The sequence below is a fragment of the Juglans microcarpa x Juglans regia genome, chromosome 3D, assembly GCF_004785595.1.
Source record: "Juglans microcarpa x Juglans regia isolate MS1-56 chromosome 3D, Jm3101_v1.0, whole genome shotgun sequence".
Classification (NCBI taxonomy): domain Eukaryota; kingdom Viridiplantae; phylum Streptophyta; class Magnoliopsida; order Fagales; family Juglandaceae; genus Juglans; species Juglans microcarpa x Juglans regia.
Window position 1 is genome coordinate 37,980,965 of NC_054598.1, and position 21,536 is coordinate 38,002,500.

The window sequence follows — 21,536 nt, forward strand, 5'->3', positions numbered from 1 at the left end:
ACTTACAAAACTGGTATACTGTAAAATCTATTACAATCATAAAAAACCGAAATATTAATAATTTTCTTTTATTAATCATTTTAGTGATGCACTGAGAGTATTTGTATTAATTATATATAAGTGAGCTTGTAAATGTTGTTTTTAATTCCATCCCTCAAAGTAAAAGATAAGGTGTTTTTTTTTTTTTTTTTTTAATAAGTAAAAGATAAGTTGATCGTGCGAATATATAGCAAGAATATATATAATCTAATGTCAGGCTATCCAAGCTTCAAACCCCATTTTTTTTTTTTTTTTTTTTACAAGAAAGTTATAGCTTTTGTTATCTGCAGATCATGTACTATATATATATAATTCCTTTATACGTAGCTCTGATCTCGCCTCAATACTGCCTGCAGCTAGCTCTACACCAATCATGTCTAGCTCCTATCTTCACTAAAATCATCAAAACCTAACACGTACACTTCATTTTTTCTTTGGCCCAAATTCTCCTAAAATATTCCATTAAACATTAAAGTAGCCTTATATGTAGATAGATTACACAGATTGTACACAGAATCGGCCTGCATTAAGTGCTAGAAGTGTGTAATATGGGTCCCATAATTTTGGACCATCCACATGCACAACAATACCCCGAAGAAAAAGTAATATCCTACGAGAAGATCAGAGTCCTTGCAGAACATTTCTTACTCACACCAATTTGCATTTGTAAAAAGAATAAATAAATAAATCCTTATCAGTCATTATTTACTACCTCACACCTCATATTTTATAAAAAATATCTTTATACCTTGCGAAAAAAATATAGGTACAGAATATGAAAATCAATAGTAATTAATACATTGCATTCCTCATTTTACATCAAATTGCCTTTCAGTCTTTTTAAGTCTCCCCATGCACCAAATAACGTAACCAAACCACTCTCCCACACCCACCTTGGCGTTGATCATCCTCTCTACCTTCCCCCAGTTTACTTTCTTCAAAGCAAGCCCACGAAAATAACACTTTGGCAATCGAATTTTATTCCAACTGGCCTTAGTAAAGCAAACAAAGATGCGTCTTTTCAACGCTCGATTGCTGCTAAACTTTTTCCTTGTGATCGCCGTTTTCACAGTTCTCGTCACAGCTGATGATCAAGGTGGTCAGAAGTGCATGCCGTGCAATCCAAACTCCCAACCACCGCCATATCCGCCGCCTCCACCAAGCCCACCACCACCAGCTCTTCCTCCGCCATCACCACGGCCACCGTCTCACAAGAAGCCGCCAACGTCTCCACTCTGCCCTCCGCCTCCCTCGTCGTTCTTATACATAACTGGTCCGCCGGGGGAGTTGTATCCCATTGACGAAAACTTCAACGGCGCCGCAGGGAATTTGGTCACTAGGACGTTGCCTGTTTTCATCAGCTGTGGATTGTTGGGTCTTCTGGTTTTAATTTGATGACTTTATTCCGGTAAGATTTAGAACCAGGGAGGCCAGAAGAACAGAATTTTATGGACATAGATGTTACTAAGGTCTAAGATTTCATCGACAGGACAATTTGGTACCCTGTTTTAGTTAGTACCGATCTTTGGTACATGCTTTTATCTGAATTCTACAGTAATCTTGAATAAAAATTCTACTGATCTGTTGCCAGTTATCCAATAATTCATGTTCATCTTTCTTTTTTCTTTTCCCTTGTTTAGGATTTTAAACTTGATCAGAATTCTTCTCTATCATGAGCTAGACTTGGTTTGATTCTAATTTTGTGTCATAATTTTCTCATCACCTCCATGCATGCTGTTCATCATTTGCTCCTCTTTTTTGATTTGTTAGTTTTCTAGGAAAATTGTGATCAGATTCTGTAAATGAAATTTGGGGTTCCAAATGCAGAAAAAAACAAATTAATGTCTAAAACTCGTACGAATTAAGCATTATTAATTGATGTAGAAATAAATGGACCGCCCACTAGTTCAATGAACCACTAGCATTATTAATTGCTTATGTGCGTAGGCGTGTCCTTATTTGTAGACGTGGCAAGCCCTCTGTGGTGAACATTCAATGGGTCCCGACCTCGGTGTGCCTAGCCTAGTAGCCTAGTCCAAAATTTTGTCTTTAAATAAAATTACAAAATCATTGATCTTATTTATATATTTAATTTACGCATATTCCTTATATTTCACAATAGCTACAATTTTACCGACAAAATGACTTGAATGAAACGCATATATAATATTTTTGAAAAATGATATTATAGTGTAAAGCTTGCATATTTTTTTTTTTTTTTTAAAAAAAAAGTAAAATTAGAGCTCACTAGAAAAACTTTTTTTTTTTTTTATTAGTAGATCTCACGTTTTTTTTTTATTATTATTACATAAAAAATATGCAAAACTTACCCTTTCTAAACCCTACATATAAAGTTACTCAATATCTTCCAAACTCCTTCAAACATATGTAAATCTAATTTGATGCCCATTGTAATAAATTATATTAATGTCGATAAGAGCATGCAAAAAAGTTAACGGGAAATTGGGTTCAACCTTAGATCAAGTGCCAAGGTGCACATGGGTCAGTCCATGGATGTTGAAACAAAAAAGAGAGAAAAATCCTAGGCATCTTGATCAATAGGGAAGTACCTTACCAGAGATCATTCCTGCAGAATGGTACTGGGTGTCAGTTGTCAGTGGATGAAATCAACATCGGTTTCGCCAAACCAACTGTATTGGGCGGGTCCCACACACTTACAGCAATGACTGTTAGTTGCATTGTTACGTTGCACGTCATGTTTGTAGTGGGGCCATGGTCTCGTAGCGAAGTCTAGGAGATGAGGTTTGGTCGTTGCCTCTTCTTAGACCTCTGAGTCGGATGGAAGTAATATGGGAAGATAATTTTATAAACATATAATTTATAAATAATAATAAAATAATTTGAGTTGATTATTTTTTAAATTTTAAAAAATAAGAGAAAAAAAATTAAATAAAAAATATTATAAAATTAAAATATTATAAGAATATAATTTTTATTTGAAAATTTGAAAAAGTTAATTTTTTATTTATTTTTTATTTAAAAATTTAAAAAAATTATAATGATTAGTTTGAAAAAGTTATAATAATTAATTTATAAATTTTATATTTAAATTATATTTAAGAATAAAATCAGATAAAATCATGAATTTTGTGTTTGGTAGTATGAGAAAAAGGTGAGATAAAGTTAACCTTATCTTCGCGTGTTTGCTTGATAATTGTACGCTGTCTAGTGTCAACTATTTCTATCGTTTGTAACATCACATCAATTATTTTCGATCACCCTTGCCAAACAACAAAGCAGGTTGTATGGAAATTGTAGTACACGGGCTAATATAGCGTGCATGCCACGTCATCCAATCAGAGGCTAAATGTTGATCGTCGAGTGGTTAATACTATCATGGCATGCTACATCCCCATATTTTCATCATAGTTAACATTAAATGACACGTGCCATACCACGTTAGCGTTACCGATGAACAGTCAACATTTGACTCTTGATTGGGATAGCGTGACAGTCTCCTCTTGCTTATCTCTCATTTGTATTCAAAATTTATATCAACTCATCTCATTTTATTATTATAATTTTTTAAAATTTTTACATAAAATATAATAAATAATTTAATTTTTTAAATTTTAAAATAATAATAATATTAAAAATAATATTTTATTTAACTCATCTAAAACTATTTTAATTTATTTTTAAATCTAAACTAGGCCTAAACTTGGTTGATGGGGATATAGGTCCAATTGTGATCTCTTTATGAGCGATGTTAGCCTTTTTGGAAGAGTTCGATTTTTTGATATTACGATAAACCTTTGAATGTCTCAAATAAAATGGAGTGGTTTAGATGCAATGCTACTTGTAGAGGATGAATATAAGTTTAAGTTTCTCCTTCTTTGTTTTTATTTTTTCTTTAATTACAACGCTATTTGATTTAAAGAGTGGGAAGGATCAACTTTTATCGGTTTTCATCAACGCACTAATCCAATAAAATAAGAGCGGTGGTATTATGCTCCTTGAGTACTCCTTGAGTAGCACCGCTGGAAGGTAGTGTTGGATTAAAATTAACTTTTTATATATTTTTATTTTTTATTCATATTTTTATTATTATTTTAAAATATTTTTTAAAAATATAAAAAAATCAATATAGTAATAGTCATTTCTTTAAATATTAAGTAAAGAAAAAAAAATTATAATACATGATGCGTCAAAATAAAGGGATAAATTGAGTGAACAAAATAACATTTTTCATAAAATAAATTAGTTGTTTCACAAACTCCCATTAAACTCAACATAATAATTAGGAATTTCATAAGTCTCCATAAATCAATTACACATACTGAAAACCAAACTACCGAAAGTACCCTTAGGTACTCAACTTTCTACCCCCAGCTAATCTTGCCCAAGTTGTCTATTCATAATCACCACTTGTATCGTCTAAATCATCTAAAAATATTATCCACAATTCAGTAAGCAGATGATATATACTAGTATATAAATATAAATATTTGCAGAATACAGAATATAGAATAAAAACATTTTTCAACATCAACTGCATAGCAACGGTCCAAAATATTTATATTTCAAAGTCTTTTGACATATCATAGTTGGGCATTATCATTTAGATAGTAAAAATATTTCATCTCATCTTATCTTATCTCATATCAACATTATAATTTTTCTAAATTTTTAGACAAAATATAATAAATAATTTAATTTTTTCAAATATCAAAATAATAATAATATTAAAAAATAATTTTTTATTTAATTTTCAATTTTACTTGAGGCTAAGCTGATGGATCCGTAACAAGTAGACACGTTTCTTAAAAGAAAAAATATCTCAGAGCCCTAAAAAGATCTATATTTCCACGTCTGCCAAAGAGAAGTTCCGGAACCTTCCCGATAATCATCACCTGATTTTTTTTTTTTTTTTTGCCAAAGTAACCATTGCATGATTTGCATCCATGAAGAAAAATCATGACCGCCTTTGCCTTATTGGAAAATGATAGGGATCCCTCTGGAGAATCCGCTGGAGCTTCTCGCTGCAATTTTTTTTTTTAGATTTTTTAACTTAGTGATTAAGAAAGTTTTATTTAATAATATTGTAATTTTTTTAAAATATTTAGAAGTATTAAAAAAAAAAAAACGTAAGTTTTTTTCACATATTGTTTTAACACTTTAAAATTTTTTTTTTTAATTTACAATATTATTAAACAATACTTTCTTAATGACCAAAAAAAAATTAGCGAAAAGCTCAAGCGAAATCCCTAGCATGACCCGCGCCTTATTGCCAATAAAGCAACCGGCTTTCTGTGACACGCCGACAGTGAAGAAGATGTGTTCTGTCGGCTGAGATGGGAACCTAACTGATTAAAGGTTAAACACGTGATGGGCCACTGGCAAATGGACTACAGACGTTGAGACAGCGGACTGTGAGAAGTTGGTCTACAGTCGTTGGGCCATGGCCCAAGAGTTATCATTTTGGATTAGATGTTATTATCTGCTTTATGCAATAAAGTTAATATCTCTTTATTGAGTAGACGGGCCTTTTAGTAAGAGTGGTATTTCAGTATTTTACTTATGTTATTTAGAAACTGCGCAAGGGACAGTGGTTTTTTTGTTTAGAAGTTTCTACTGTTAATTGGTGGGGTTCTGACGGAGATGCAGAAAATATTTCATTTGTAATTGCATTTCCAAATATTTCTAGCTATTAATTTCAAACTAGTTGCCAATCTCTGTTCGTCACATATGAGAGAGCTCATCATAAATTTCTAAATGCCGCAATTAAACTTTACAAGGAAGAAGAATAAGAATAATGCAAAAAAATCTACTAACCTCAAACAATTAATTAAGATAAAGCAATTATATGGTATCGAAAAACAAAAAAAAAGGCCAAAAATCTTTTAAGAACCAAATGACTTCAAGTTGGTCTCCAAATAAAAGAATCATGCTGTTCGAATCCTCTACTCCAGTATAAAAAAGAAAAAAAAAATTACAGTCACTTGAGTAATTTTGTTAAGAGAAATGATAGTTGCAGTTATAAGTGCAGAAACGGCGTGCCACGCATAATCATTTTTAAAAAATGAATAAATACGAGACTCGCATAAAAAAATTAATTTTTTAATAATAGATCACATTCTTTTTTAAAGTGATTATATACACTTGTATATTCTACAACTATATGTAATATTATTCTTTTATCAGTGAAATACGAACTTACCAAAAAGAAATCTAAATTTTCAACTTGTCAAAAGTCTTTATTTTTGACATGCATGCATCATGCCTCACCATGGATGTGTAACCTTCCTTAAAGCTCCGATCTACGTGCCATCTAAGCCCCGATCTCTCCAATCCTAGCAGCTGATTAGTTCTTCGTTTTTCAGATGTGGATCTAATGGTTATAATGAAAGCAAAAAGTTCCATCTTTTCTGTTACAATTGGGATTCTCTTGAATATTCTCCAAGCTTCTATAACTGTTGTGATTTTGAGCAGATGATACAGCTGTCTTAACAGAATAAAAAGTAGAATGAAAAATGAAATCAGTTACACACAAGCATGAGATTTACCTACTTTGACAGTATGCTTAAGACTACGTTTAGATGTTGAAGTGAATTGAGTTGAATTGAATTAAGTTGATAAAATATTATTTAAATATTATTTTTTAATATTATTATTATTTTAAAATTTAAAAAATTAAATTATTTATTATATTTTGTATTAAAATTTAAAAAAAATATAATGATAAATTGAAATTAATTGAATTTGATTTAGAAACCAAACACCCTAAGTCTACGAAATTGCAGAGAATTTTATTCTCTTAAAAGTCAAATATATTGTGCGGCAATACAATGTGCCGTCATATGAAAATATATACATATATATATATATATACACACCAAAACCTTAATTAGGGTAATTAGCGCATAAACTCTAACCAGGAGTCGGATCGGTTCAAGAGTTAAATCTAGTGAAATAATTAACAAAAAAACTCACAAAAAGAAAAAATAGAAAATTCTTGTAGAATTAGATCATAAAATCGGGCTGCCACAAAACAAAATCAGGATCCACACAAAAAATCCAACATACGGTCTCTTTGTTAATTTACAAAACATGCGTACAGCGTACTTTCCATTTGTTATTTTTTTAATGGTTTTTAAACAAAAATATATAAATACAACTGCTTTACAACTTTTAAATAGCTATTCAATAAAATACTATTATTTTTTGAATTTATTCAAAATTTTGTTTTGACTTTGATGGTTTAAATTAAGATAAATAAAAATATTTAATTGAAGAGTTGTGTGAAATTTGTAAAATAGTTGTGTCCATTTATTTTCCTTTTTTAAAAGCTTTGTGTTGATATTAGTGAGATTTTTGTTTGGAATGGCTCATCCGGAGGTATGGATAGTGAGTTAAGTTGTGATAGAAGTTGAAAGTTAAATAAAATATTGTTAGAATATAATTTTTAATATTATTTTTATTTTGAGATATGAAAAAATTAAATTGTTAATTATATTTTGTTGGGAAGTTTGAAAAAAATTGTAATAATTAAATCATAATATGAGATGAAATGAGATGAGATAAGTTGAAAGTGTTTTTGAATCCAAACAATGCCTAAATCTTCGATATTTGTTTATGTGTCAAGTGCGAGAATAAGTATAATTTTAAAGATGAGATTTGTTAAGTGTCATATAATTTAAATAAGATTATGCATTGTACAAAATCAAGGAAACAATGGTAAAAAAACAAAAATAATAATGCAAGTGAATTGGGAAAATAAAATCCTCAACAAATAAAGCCTAATTAAAATGTATAAAATATAAAAACGGAATGTAAAAGCGAAATATGCTTAAGCTACGGAACAAATATACATTGCCCAAGCTAAAATTGTGGCAACCCATTTTCTTTTGGGACGTTACAATTTATTTATTTTTAATCAATTTGGAACATATACTACAATTAGCTGTAATCCAATCTTCACAAAAAACAACCATGTACCCAGCATGCATACAATTGAACTAAGCGGGTACCAAAGCAGGAAAATTATGTCTAAATTAACTAATGCATGCAAATAATGAAAATTAAAGAAAAAGAAACAAACTCAAGCAATGAGACTTCGAATTTTGAAAAACTAAATTCAGAAATAATTATTCTTTGAATCTCTTATAAAATTTTCCTTGCATGGCTTGGAACATGGGAATAATGGCATGTATGAGGTTGTGTTAGGAGTTTTAAAAAGTTCATAAATGGTCGTAAAAGTTCATTGATGAAAAAATTAGATTGTTTGAATGTTACATATTAAAGTAATTTTTAATCTCAAATAAGTTAAAAGTACGTTCGATGTTTTTCTTCAAATTTGTTTTTCTGGATAATTCGGAATGTAGTTCAAATTTTAAAAAGACTGTCAATAGACAAAAATATCTATATAAATTTCAGATAATTACAACTTTCAAACTTTTAAAGATATGATCATAATCTTCAAAAAAAATCAAATGATCGTCATTTCTATATCAGAAAGCACATTTTAAATTTGTTTTCAAACAAATTTAATATGTTTGAAAGTGATTTAAACATATGATTATCACAGTAAATAACTTGTTAATATTATAATTTATTACTTAAACTATAAGTTATAAACTCTAAAATTATAAGCTATTTTTCCTACAGCAATCTCAAACATACACTAAGTATTTGTCAAATGTATATTTCCATTTTATGTCTTCGGCTTGCTACTCTGATCATATGACATCTTGCACAAGAATCATCGCAAGTGCCTAGGTATGAATTTTGTGAAGAAGTTGTAGCTGGCCCAATTAGAAGCTTATTTTTTTTAAGCAATCAAATTATAAATATATAAAACAGTTATAGGATACAAGATATAACAAAATGGGAGATCCTACATTAATCCAAAACTAGCTAGTACCAAAAAAAAAATAAAATAAAATAAAATAAAAGCAACCTCCACCCATTTCTTACAAGGAGAAGCTATCTGAAACAGTTTTGATACAGTCTGATAAACAGACTATAATACTACGATCGAAAGTCATAATGAATGGATCTATGTTGCATGTCGTTAATCTGAATTGATTAAAAGAGACTTTTACTACTTTTTTCCACAATATTTGGTTAAGAGGAACAATAACATAGGAAGATATAAAGCAAAAGAAGCGTTGAATCGTCAAGGAGCCACCACCAAGAACTATAGAGGCTCATGAAGACCATGCGCCACGCTAGGAGAGTGAAGATTAGTCGGATCTAAGAGATCCGATGCCGCTGACCCCAAAAATGCAGTGCATAACTTCGACAAACTTTCTCCGACGCATGATTTGAGCCACACGTAAGACTCACGCGCCACTCCTTTTAATGATCTACTTTTGTCATATAAATGATCGGCGACTATGGAGTCTTGCGGTGAGGCGCGTGGCCGTCATGGGTGGTCGAAAAGCAGTAGATTGACACTTCTTCGTGTTAAAAATAGAAAAAAAAAAAATATAATAAGATAGTGTCGAGACTATACAGACAGAAGGAGGGTAGCAACCACCAAGCGGATAGAGAAGGTAAGATTTTTCGGCATTAGGTAGAGAGTGTTTTTGCTGGAGAGAGAGAGAGAGAGAGAGAGAGAGAGAGAGAGAGAGAGAGAGAGAGAGAGAGAGAGAGAGAGAGAGAGAGAGAGAGAGAGAGAGAGAGAGAGTCTATGGCATTAGTATCCCCACACTTTTTTTCTAAGCAAGTATTTCATAAATAAATTAAGTGATTACAAGATACTAGATTTAATAGAATAGGAGTTCCTAATAATTATCTTAAAATAAATAAATAAAACACAAAAGAGATAAAACATAAGGATATGGGATAAAAAATTTGACTCTCATCACTTTTTTCTATTAAAGAAAAATTGCTTGGGATTTTTGTATAATCTGAAAACAGATTATAAAATTATAACAAAAAGTCGCTGCTGATTGTTTTGTGCTGTATTTTCTGGTCACCAATTAGGTGAGAAAAACAACAACGTACGATCACTGTCATTGAACAATTAAGCAATTAGGTGAGAAATTGAATGGATTAATAAATGCCGTTCATACCGTTCAAGCTTTTTTCCAAATTTTTTTCCTCCAAACTTTCTATACCGTTCAAGCTAGCTTTTCATTCACACCAAAGTCAACTGATTATAAATGTCGAAAGGATGCTGAAAGATGCACGTCTGATCGATCATTAAATGCCCCGCGGCCCGCAGAAAATTTGGCTGGCTGGCTTTGATCGAGAAGATGGTCCCCCAAGTGAATGTGGAGTAGTACTTTGGGGGCAAAAGATTACCTTAGGGCTGTATATAAGTGGAAGGGTTAATCCAAGTGGAGGGCAGTATGATATGGTGTGATCTTGGAGTACATAGATCATGCACTACTGCTTTCGCGATGGATATATATATATATATATATATATATATAAAAGATGTACGAAAGAGAAATGCAATTAAATTATGTTGACATGCATGATCACCATGAGATCATCAAGAAAATTGAATAATGCACTGTTTTGAACACACGAGGGAGGAGTGCAAAAGACGAAAAATTGAAGCAGTATTAGCTGAATTAGTGGAAGAGACGATTATTGTAATTATGAAAATAAATAAAAAATTAAGAAAGACTAATAAAATAATTAAAGAATAAATTTAATTAGAATATCAGGTAACTTAATAGATTACAAAAGATTACTTTAGGAATTATATAATCTTTCTGTCCAAAAGGATCGATAGTAATATTATCTTTGTTAACAAGAAATGGATATAAGGATGAAATAAAATGGATCTTAAAATAACATTGTTAGGCATATTTCTAACAAATACAGAAGGAATTTTAAAACAGACAATATATATATATAGGTAACATGCATGCATGCATGAGATGCATCAATCATTAAAAAAAGAAAACAATTTCTTATAATAAATTAGTTAATGCATTAGTTGGTATCTCTTAAAGTTCATTTGGTAGTCAATAATAGAGCGAGCATAACAGCCTTTTCATGCGGGCAGTTGAATATAAAGCAAACAATTGATAAAGGTAATTGATACTGAAAAATGGTAAATCTTTGAAATATGACCAGAAATCATGTTGCTCTCTACCTTTTTAATGCGTCAAAGTTAGGTAATTAAAAAAATCAAAGAAAATATCACTAATTAGAATCCCCTCACTACCTCTCACCACTCTCTCTGTTTTTTTTTTTATAAATCAAACATGCATTAAAAAAATCAGAGATAGCGAATTTGCTATATATATATATATATTCACCTTAATTTTGTTGAACTTAAAAATTCTTTCTTCTTTGTTCTTCACGAGCTGGAAAAAACTAATGGTCGAACAAAGCTCAGAAAGCTGTAGGGTTTTGATAGGCGAAGAGATTATATATAATGTTAAATAGAAGTAGGTGTTTGCACTTGAGAATCTTGACCAAATAACTCATTAATTTAATCAACGGTTCATCATGAAACAAAAGAAAAGAAAAAAAACAAAAAAAGAAGCAAAGCTCCAAACGTGTGTGTTTTTAATGGGTTTTGGAATCATTGGGAGCTGAAAACCATTACACACGTCAAAATAAATGGTTATATTGAAAATGGAAACAAACTAGATGACCTTAATTTCCACCGACACATTGATAATGTGGGAGAAAGTGCTTGGAAAACAAGAGGAGGAGGGTTCCTTTGGAGTGATCTGCCCCTCTATATAATGCATCTCCAAATATTATAAGATGTTGATCAACCAACCTCTCCACCAGCCTTTTAATTATATATTGGAGATTTGGTACAATCAAAATTCAAAGCAGTTTAAAAAAAAGTACCCTTTCTTTTATTTAAAACCAATGAGCTTGATCTTGTGTTGGGTTTTGTCCTACACTTCAAACTCACTCAACCTCTTTCCTTTTCTAATAGTCAGCAAAACTAGTCATTGGGGCGTTTCAATATTAGAATTCTCCATCATGATTAACTGAGTGTTACAAAAGTCTTAAGAATATAGATTTAGTGTAGAATTCTTAGTGCCCATGAGAAAAGAACAGAATAAAGAGTAGCAATTGTGTGGTGTCAGACACGAATGGTATTTCATGGCATTGTATATTTTATATGAGAAAAGATATTTACAACCGTAAATTGTGCAATCGTCGTATAATCGTTTTGAAAAAAGTGAATAAAATATGAGATCTACATAAAAAAATTAATTTTTTAATAATAGACTACACTCTTTTTTAAAGCGATTAAACGGCATTTACATACTTCATAGTTGTATATAGAATTACTCATTTTATATTATATATATATGGCCTGAGTACGAAGGAACAGAACATTTCATACAAATTTTGGCAAGATCCAAGACAGCGAGTTAACACACATTTTCAATTATTGTAGGGCTACCTACCATACAAGGAGATGAAGAAGCTGTAATCAACGCTTTTTATTTTATTTGATTATGTTTTCAATAGTCGAATTGATTATATAACTTGCCACCATTTATTACTTTACAGAACCTTTTTTTTTTTTTTTAATTCGTCGACTTTTATACTAATTATATATGCAGAGTAGGTCACCTCCATAATGATCAGTTGGGGTTCAAAATTCTATCTTAGGAAAGAAGAGAAGTACCAAGTCATGATTATAGGACCATATATATAATTTCATTGGCATCAAAAGAATGACAGCTTACATGATATACAAATTAACCAATTAAGACAACACTTTTCATTAATTTAAGAGCTGGGATATATAATTTCAACTAAATAACTATTAAATTTGTTATATATATATATATATATATATATTATATACTGGAATTTGGTAGTCTTAGAGGTTCAAGGATAAGTCATAAAAGGCCATATTTTTCCTAGACTATTTCTTTAAATGAAATGTGAAAATTTGGATAATGAGATGAGATAAGGTAGTTTTAGATAAAATGTGAAAGTTTAATAAAATATCATTAAAATATTATTTGTTAATATTATTATTTTAGAATTTGAAAATATTAAATTATTTATTATAATTTATATAAAATTTAAAAAATTATAATAATAAGATGAGACGATATAAAATTATTTTTTTTATCCAAAACGGACTTAAATCTGCATAGTGTTCAGAGATGTGTCCAGTACTTCATCATCATCGCAATGAGACGTTCGAAAGTAGCAGCTACAACTTGCTTTTCACTCCTTTTTATCGCTTAGCCTTTTGTTCTTTTTTTTCCTTAGTTCTACGACAAAAGACTTGATCAAGACTCGTATTAGTTGGGCTTTCAATCCCACTCCACTCCCCACTTCTTTTGCTCTTTTAACTCTTCTCTTTTCCTTCCTCCTGTACATGTATCCCATGGCTGCAAAGCTAAACCAAGTCCTCTCCACTCTCTTCTTGGCCTCGATATTTCTGAGTTTTCTCGGGACGACAAGGCCCGACGACTCCAGCTGCCCGTATCCGTGTTATCCGCCTCCTACTGGCCCCGGCAGTACAACAACTCCGGCAATCACGTTGCCGCCTCCGCCGCCATCTCAGGTCGTGTCATACCCACCTCCGGCTGGATACAACCCTACACCGGCAGGATATTTACCATACTACTCTCCACCGCCCTATGGTACTTCGTATGGTTCCCCTCCCCCTCCTGACCCCATATTGCCCTACTTCCCTTTCTACTACAAAAAACCTCTCCATCGGACTGACGACTCTGCAGCAACCACTACTCTTGGAATATCAGTAATCATGATTGTTACGGCTAATCTTCTTCTGTTTGTTTCCATTTGTTCTTTCCATGTATTCTAGAGAAAACTTGTATGTTCAATTACTTTTATATTAGCTATTTCATTATGAAATGAAAAGGTGATGAATTTCAATGTTGTGTGAGAAAGAATCTGGCAGAAATACTCATGTCAAGTGTTAAGTTGCAGAAATGTGAAGCAATGGTTATCAAGTGAGAGAAGAGATTGTGCGGAGGATGACGAGGGCCCAAGAGCCTGACTTTTTGTTTGGGAATGTAAAGGAATATTTTTTTTTTTTCCACCCTTTTGTCTTAAAGATTTGGGTAGCATTTCACAACCACTAGATTACATCACCTGTTTTGGATGCGTGCTTAGTGGACCACAATGGGGTTGAGGAGAAGCCGATCGAGGAACCTTTGGGAATTGGGATTCCAATTCCTACTTTTCTTTCTTTGTTTCTTTCTTCGATCTTTTCCCCAAGTTTTTTCTTCTGGTTTTCTATTAGTTCAGCATTAAGCTAACCTAAATTATAATCTTTGCTTACGTGGGAATGAGTCATAATATTGTTAATTATATACGCCATAGTTTGTATTAAAGAGCAAAGAGTCCATAGGGACAATTTCCCAGGTTCGCGGGTCGGAATTCGGATGAACAGTCTTAACAATTTCCTTGAGGAAATCTAGTAGCAGAGGCTGCAAGCATACTTCTTCCGATGGTGAATACTTGCGAGAAATAATGTCGTCACAAACTGTATCTTGCTTCAAAAAGGTTAAACTAGAAATGAAAAAGGTTAAACAAATTAATCTTTTCAAATTAAGCATAATTCCCTACCGTTCGTGACATGATCTCTCACCAATTAAAACTATACTCTTATCTGAAGAATATCTCCTTTGTTGGGTAAGTGTCTTATCTAAATGTTAAACCAACGTCAGCGTATCGCAAGTTTTTTTGTGGCAAATAAAAAATTAAAAATTAAAAATTAAAAAAATAATAATAATTAAAAAAAAAAAAAAAAAAGGTTTTTTTGTGGCTTCATCGGACAAACGACTCAGCAGCAACCTTTCTTGGACGATGATCAATAGTCAAGATGATCCCCACGTACGGCTAATCTTCTTCTCTTATTTTTATTTCTGCGCACTTTAGTGAAAATTTAGATTTGACGTTATTAGTTTGATCTATTGCACGAGAAAGAATTTGGCAAAGATATTCATGCAATGTGATTTGTTGCAGAGATGTGAAGCAATGGTTATGGAGTGAGAGAAGACACTGAGTGGGATGATGGCCCAACAGCTTGCAATTCCCCTGTTTTGCTATTTTGTCTTAATGCTTTGATCGGTATTTTATGATCATTCGATTACACAATCCGTTTTATAAAAGAAGGTGCCATGTAACCTTTGTTGCAGAAATGCCAATATATGATCTAATACTAGCTAATTAATCGTCAGTAGATTGACTGATAGACTTTCGATGAATATTAGAATGTTTTTCCTTCCCTACTTCAGAACTGGATGAGATGCGATCGTTTCGGCCGAATCAATGCCAATGAAAAGTCACTACAGATCTACACAAAAGTGTCTAATCATCTTCTCTAGTTCTCAGTATGATGAGATCTGAAGATGAATATTATTCAGATAGCATGTAGTGAACATGAATAGGCTGCCATACAGAATGTATGTATATCAAAATGCTAAATACAAATCTTATTACCTTATGATTATTGCAATAAACTGAAAACTCTAAGTTGTCTTCCACATATTTGGTGGCAAGATCATGCTCTTCCTCAAACACTTCCACCACTGTCATCTATTCCAGCTACATCTTTACGTTACGCTACACATACATAAATAATGACAGCAATAATGATTAAGGGAATTAAAATGCTAACCTCAATCCTAATTTCTCACATTTGCGTTATGGACACACCTCCTACCACCTGGTAGCTTGAGATCACCCTGTGCCTTTTATTAATTTTGTATGGTGGCAAACATCTGATTTCAAGTATTTGCAGTGGTAGCTTGGGGCGGAGAACATATATCAGGAGACGGGGAATCCGTGTTCAAGAGGCAACACCAACGGCTAGATTACTCATTTGAGAACCACTACCAATGCCAATGCCTTTCATGTCCTTCTTGGCAATCTCTTTGCTACTTCTCTGCCCACCCGTTTTCTGCTTCCCCTCAACTTTTCGGCCTTTCATCACCTTATGACTTTCGGACACATGATGTTTATGCACACTAGTATCCCTTTCCTTTACTCGTTCTTTCCTCCCTGAAATCTCATTTCCAGCTGTAGCTTCTGGGGAACAGCTTTGGCTGCCATATGGAGCCTGAGAGGCTGCAGTGACTTCCAAGTCCTCACCTGTGGGGCAGTTGGTCGCCTCTGAGGCATCAATTGGTTCAGTTGTGTTTACCGATTCACAGGTAGACAAGGCTTGGTCATTTCCTTCCTTCAAACATGATTTTGAGCTGCCAGCAGCTCTGCTCCCTGGACTATACTTATTTCGAGCTTTATTAACTTTGTTGTTACTTGATTGTGCCTGACAAATCGTAAGGACTTCCAACATCAGGACAATATTAGGCTTCATTTGTCGCCAAATTAACATCTAAAGGTCTCATTATATACAGATATGAAATACTTCTGCTGAAATGAAAAATGAATCTAAGAAAGATTAAAGAAACATAGAACAAAGGCGCAGCAGGATTGTGATTAAAAAAAAAATGTCACAGGGCAGATACTACGGCGAGAATGATTTCACATGCCGAAGATGACATGTATACATGGGTAAACTCAGAACATAGCTGGATTAAGTTGTCTTAATCCTAGTATTTTCTTTCTTTAGAAGTTTTCAAAGTTCTTCCAATAGTAATCCATAAACACTGCAGTTTATTTTTTAAAAATTTTCAAGTATCAAGCCCCTTTTTGATTGATATGCTTCTTTTGCTTCACAAGATGTTCTTAAGGCTTCGTATTATTTCACCAATGTTCATTGTCATGTGATCCCTGCATGTTAATTTCAGAAATCCCAGTAGAATCAATAATCTTTAAACCTTTGGAATCACAAGCATTAGCTGAAAGCCAATGGTCTTCTAATTTCACTTGCTTGTGGGTGAGAATTTCGACCACGCTGAGTGTCTATATATCAAATGTGAAGAAGGTGGATTTCCCTAGTTATGTTGGATAGATTTTTGTAGAGTAATGCTATATACTTAACTCCTATCCCACTTTCATCCCACTTTGTAAAGTAACACTTACCATCACCTGTAGATCATCTCTTAATTTATTCAAAGGTTGATGGGCAATGCCACCTCATCATAGTGAGATGATGGTGGGATGATGGTGTGGTATATATAGAATTTTCCTCTTTTATGATAATCATATACCCACCCAAAAAGGGAATGAGAAAACCAAGTCATAGCAGAAATATACCTTTTTCCCATCTGACCCTGGAGATACAGCTGCATGATAAAAAGAAGGCATTGGCGTTGCTTTAAAGTTTAGGCTTCTCCGGAATTGTTTTATCTCAGCTTCTGTCTTTTCCTGCAATAAGAATAGCTGAACCAAGTAAGATGGATACCATTCGGTCCCTATCTGCTTCATCGTTGTTAAGAAAATTACATAAAATAAACCAACCTTGAAAATTTACAAGTTTGAGTTTGGAAAATGTTTTTAACAATACCACATTTAAAAAGACAAATAAAAAAGGAAAAAAAGAAATCTGAGCATTCTTAACAAGTTACTCATATGATCTAGTATCACACGAGCCTTCAGCCAGCAGTATAGGGTTCTTGGTTAGGATCTCGCTAATCGAGCCATTTTCCTGATGGCCAAAGACAGCACCAGGATGGTTTGAATGATATCACGGTCTCTTTTTAACGAAAGAGGCATGTGATCGATTAATTTTCAGTAAATAACAAAAAACTACCAATTAGATGATCCAATATACCTGTGTTCTTGCTTGGACCTGATTCATCTCAGCCTCCTTGGCATGCATTTTTTGCTCCAACTTTGTATAGAACTGAATTTGATGAAGTCAACAGAGGTGTAAGCTACACAAAGTTTGATCCCTAAAATCAAGCAAAATAGAACTAAAATTACAGCATTCCCGCTTGCCTCTTTCCTTCTTTCTGCTCGTTCATCGCTTTTGAAACTGAAAGCTGCAGCACCTGACCTGACATCTGCCTTTGTTGAATTCACAGTATGATTGAGCCTATAAAGATAATTATACGAAATTTCAGAAGCTAAATCTTTAAACGATATGAGCATTGCTTATGGCATTCACAATAAACCTGTGTGGTGCTTGATGTCCTCTCGTTTCAGCCTTTGTTGGAAAAGGTTGATATTCACCAACTTTCTTTCTCCTTGAATCTTTTTCACCACTGCAACTAGAAAAGCATCAGGGTTGAGGTTTAAATCAGTAAACCATACAGGTTTTCCACTTCCAAGAAACAAAAAGTACCTTTTATTGTCTTGCATTAATTTTGCTTTCTGACTTCTAGAATCCTGTGCAAAAAAGGCCGAGCAATGACAAGAAAAAGAAGAAGATTACTCAGTAAACTATCCTATTGACTTCTAAATATATTGGCATTGTCAAAGCTTACCTCTAAGATTGGAGATTTCTGCATAGCAGATGTAGTTGGAATGTCAGTTTTTACTGAAATCTTTTCTAGAAGATTACTCAGTAAATATCCTGAATTGACATCTAAACATATTGGCATTGTCAAAGCTTACCTCTAAGATTGGAGATTTCTGCATAGCAGGTGTAGTAGGAATGTCAGTTTTTACTGAATTCTTTTCTTGATTTGTTCTTAGGGTACTCTCTCTTTCTCTTCTATTTGGATTTTTTGCAGGATCTTTAGCTCCAGCACCAGAAATATCTGTCAGGACTAGAGCAAGATTGGCCCGACACTTCTCTTTGGGCTTCAAAGCTCCCATTTCCATTGCAGCCCTCAACTAGAGTTAGAAAATCAAGGAGTTAATCCAGATGGTAAAATACTTGGGAAGAGCCAAGTGATGCAAGCGTAATGCTGCGATACTCATTTGAAAATGAAAAACACCTCCAGAGCATGTATGCAGATTCTACTACATTTTAATCTTTATTTCAGATTATGACTCCTTATTGACTATCCAGTGATTGCTTTTATAAAATAAAGAACCATAGAGAAAGATATAAAAATTTTAATTATGTCTCTAGTCTTGAATATCCACACCTTTGGAGAAGGATACTTCCCATGTTCCAAGTGAGTTTCTTCTGATTTCACAGAGGGTCCTGTCTTGGGGGATGGATCGATGTCTTTTGGTGAGTTTTCAGTACTGAAAATGTCACAATCAAGGTCCTGATTTACTTCAATAACCGGTTCGTCATTAACTAAGGCTTTAGATGATTCATCAGCATTTACAGCATCATCATTAAGAGTTTGATTTACTTTGATCTCAGGTTCATCATTAACTGAGAGAAAATTGTCCAACCCATGCATCTCTGATTCATCCTTAACTGAAAGAAGTTTGTCAAGCCCAGTTTCAGTTCGTTGTGTTTCCTCAGCATTAACATCTTCAGCAGCAGCAACCAAAATATCAGCACTGTTCAAAGCAGGTTCCATCTCAGGAACAGAGAATGGAACCTCTGGATTTTCTGTTTCGTTTCCTGTCACTTCATACTCTCCTTGATACTCTGAACCTTCAGGGCTCTCATCAAAGTGAGCAAAATGTCTACCTTCATTTACATGCCCGGATTCTTCCCTGCTCTCCAAGACATCATTCTCACTGGTTTGATACTCCTTTTCGTTATGGAACTCAGATGAATTCGGACGAAGTAAACCTTTCTTTTTGAAATGAGCTTCAAAATAAGCTTTCTTCTCGATAACTGAACCTGGTTTCGAGCATTTCGCAACCTCTTCAAGGTATCTGTTATGTGAGAAAGACGACCTCCTCTCCCACGATAAGGATTCCTTTTCAAACCTTCCAAATGATATAGAACCTGAGTGCAGAGAATCTGCCTGCTTATGTCAATGAAATAGCTGTTAGATCGAGAATAAATGGAAAAAATTTAGCCAAGAGAGAAATAACTAAAATTATATCTTTAAACTCATCCAGTTTTCCGCTAATGCAAATTTCTAAAATTTCTGGTGAAAAAGGAAAGAAATAAGACAGCATATCCAATATAAAGGAATGCTTGGATTTTGTCATGATCACAATGCCAACCACAGCTATAGTGAATTAACGACACAATTCAGCGAGCAGGAAAATAACCGTGATTAGATATATGATAGATGGAAAAAGAAATGTATAGATCAAAAAATGATAAATGCCAAACAACTACATTCTTTGCTGTAGCTTAAAGCAGAAAGCAAATCCATTGCAATGGACCATCTTGACCAGGGAGGTGAATACTTTTTATGCTTGATAGAAATAAAGAATGGTTATTAGTAAGAGTATCTATCTATTTGGAAGGGAAGACAGTAAATTCTGAAAACTCCATATATAGAGCCGATTACAAATTTATTAAGAGTTATTCTATTCTCAAGCCGGTCATCCACGTCACTTACACGGTACTATTTGATTGAGCTATAAGATTCAAATTTTAATTTTTTTTCAAATCTAATTATCCAGCGTAAGCATTTTAATGTTATCCACACGGCTTATAAATAGAATTTTTCATCCATTAATTATGATCGGTCAACCTTTTGTTCCCCATACAATTCTGCCAGACTCAAGTTTCTACTACTAATCGATTGCTAATTCAAGAGTAAAAGTTAAAGACCATTTTTCCTAAATAAATTTGAATCTGGGTTGTAAATACTTTACAGAATATCAAGTAAATCAAACACAAGCACACCAATTCAAAGATCCACCATGTAAATAACGAAGAACAAAACTTATAATTGGATGCTTGGTAAGAAAAGAATACCTGTAAGCCGAAGCTATACGATTCTTCGATATCTCCCGCCATTATCAGCAAAACTTAAGCCTCAAACACACTCCCTAACCGCCGCTGATCCAAATGACTGGTCGTCAGTAAATCTTATTATACCGGCAATGAAAATTACACACATACAGAGAGGGAGAAAGGGAGAGAAAGGGAGGATATCAGGTACCTTAAACGCGCATTTTCCAAAGAAACGTTGAACTAAGAGCTTAAACACCGAAAGGAATCTTGAAAACAGCAGATTTATAGAAATAGAGGGGAGGACGCTTGGTATAGAATGAATGGAAAAGGAATATGGAGGAAGCGTGTTTGAGAGTGAAAGGACAGAAGCACCAAACACTGTTTTCTTCTCTTTTTTTAGTTGAAAGCAAGCTTCGAGATCCTCACCTCCTCCTTCCTTCCTTCTTCTTCTTGTTGTCGCCGTTCTTCTTCTGAGAGAGAGAGAGAGAGAGAGAGAGGCTTTCGATGTCGTTGTCAGTGGTTTGCAGTGCAATGTCATAAATCTAATCTTAAATCTAAAGGGCTTGCTTCATTTTATTCATAAATAAATATAAAAGACATCAAAAGCTTTGTCAAATCGGTCAATCATGTGCTAGTTGTCCTTTTTTTGTCTTCTTTTGCTCTGCACTTAGCAGGCCCATTATTTCGTGGATTTTAATTTCTACATAAAAACTCATTTATCTCTTATTTTATTTTTCTATTAAGAACATCACCTAACAAGAACTTATAGAAGATTATCCTTTTTGCTGAATCTGTACAATTCGTTTAATCAATGAAGAATTATTATTGGTTTCCCTTCAAAAGAAAATTAGATATTGCATGTTTATATGTTAGAGAAAAGAAGCAACATCAGTAGCTTGGCCCCAAATAATGAGTTGCTTATTTTAGAGCC

At 33.2% G+C, this 21,536-nt stretch overlaps 3 protein-coding genes and 1 long non-coding RNA gene across 6 annotated transcripts; 3 read left to right on the forward strand and 1 right to left on the reverse strand.

Moving 5' to 3' along the window:
• The first annotated feature begins 866 nt into the window (after positions 1-866).
• Positions 867-1,633, forward strand: LOC121256184 (protein TRACHEARY ELEMENT DIFFERENTIATION-RELATED 7A-like). The gene has a single exon (XM_041156854.1). The coding sequence runs from the start codon at positions 1,051-1,053 to the stop codon at positions 1,432-1,434; it is 384 nt and encodes a 127-aa protein (XP_041012788.1). The 5' UTR covers positions 867-1,050; the 3' UTR covers positions 1,435-1,633.
• An 11,495-nt stretch (positions 1,634-13,128) lies between these two features.
• On the forward strand, positions 13,129-13,861 carry LOC121256377 (leucine-rich repeat extensin-like protein 3). The gene has a single exon (XM_041157154.1). The coding sequence runs from the start codon at positions 13,334-13,336 to the stop codon at positions 13,784-13,786; it is 453 nt and encodes a 150-aa protein (XP_041013088.1). The 5' UTR covers positions 13,129-13,333; the 3' UTR covers positions 13,787-13,861.
• A 598-nt stretch (positions 13,862-14,459) lies between these two features.
• On the forward strand, positions 14,460-15,016 carry LOC121255884. Its single transcript, XR_005938872.1, has 3 exons — positions 14,460-14,664; positions 14,741-14,820; positions 14,953-15,016. It is a non-coding gene; the product is annotated as an uncharacterized LOC121255884 (long non-coding RNA).
• A 394-nt stretch (positions 15,017-15,410) lies between these two features.
• Positions 15,411-21,164, reverse strand: LOC121255885 (protein WVD2-like 7). 3 transcript variants are annotated; one of them, XM_041156433.1, is made up of 11 exons: positions 20,814-21,164; positions 20,627-20,700; positions 18,930-19,715; positions 18,451-18,672; positions 18,179-18,222; positions 18,009-18,104; positions 17,833-17,929; positions 17,666-17,737; positions 17,149-17,259; positions 15,742-16,258; positions 15,411-15,660 (listed from the first exon to the last, which is right to left on the reverse strand). In XM_041156433.1, the coding sequence occupies exons 2-10, from the start codon at positions 20,666-20,668 to the stop codon at positions 15,779-15,781; spliced, it is 1,950 nt and encodes a 649-aa protein (XP_041012367.1). In that variant the 5' UTR covers positions 20,669-20,700; positions 20,814-21,164; the 3' UTR covers positions 15,411-15,660; positions 15,742-15,778. The 3 variants fall into 3 exon arrangements, with proteins under 3 accessions (XP_041012367.1, XP_041012368.1, XP_041012366.1); XM_041156434.1 differs by having other exon boundaries at positions 18,009-18,098; positions 20,627-20,710; XM_041156432.1 differs by having other exon boundaries at positions 20,627-20,710.
• Positions 21,165-21,536: the final 372 nt, after the last annotated feature.

Coding starts and splice junctions, on each gene's coding strand:
- LOC121256377 (XM_041157154.1), top strand. CDS start 13,334: ATGTATCCCATGGCTGCAAAGCTAAACCAAGTCCTCTCCACTCTCTTC.
- LOC121255885 (XM_041156433.1), bottom strand. CDS start 20,668: ATGGCGGGAGATATCGAAGAATCGTATAGCTTCGGCTTACAG. Junction 19,716..20,626: donor CGTATAGCTTCGGCTTACAG/GTATTCTTTTCT, acceptor TGACATAAGCAG/GCAGATTCTCTGCACTCAGG. Junction 16,259..17,148: donor CAGGGTCAGATGGGAAAAAG/GTATATTTCTGC, acceptor ACGATTTGTCAG/GCACAATCAAGTAACAACAA.
- LOC121256184 (XM_041156854.1), top strand. CDS start 1,051: ATGCGTCTTTTCAACGCTCGATTGCTGCTAAACTTTTTCCTTGTGATC.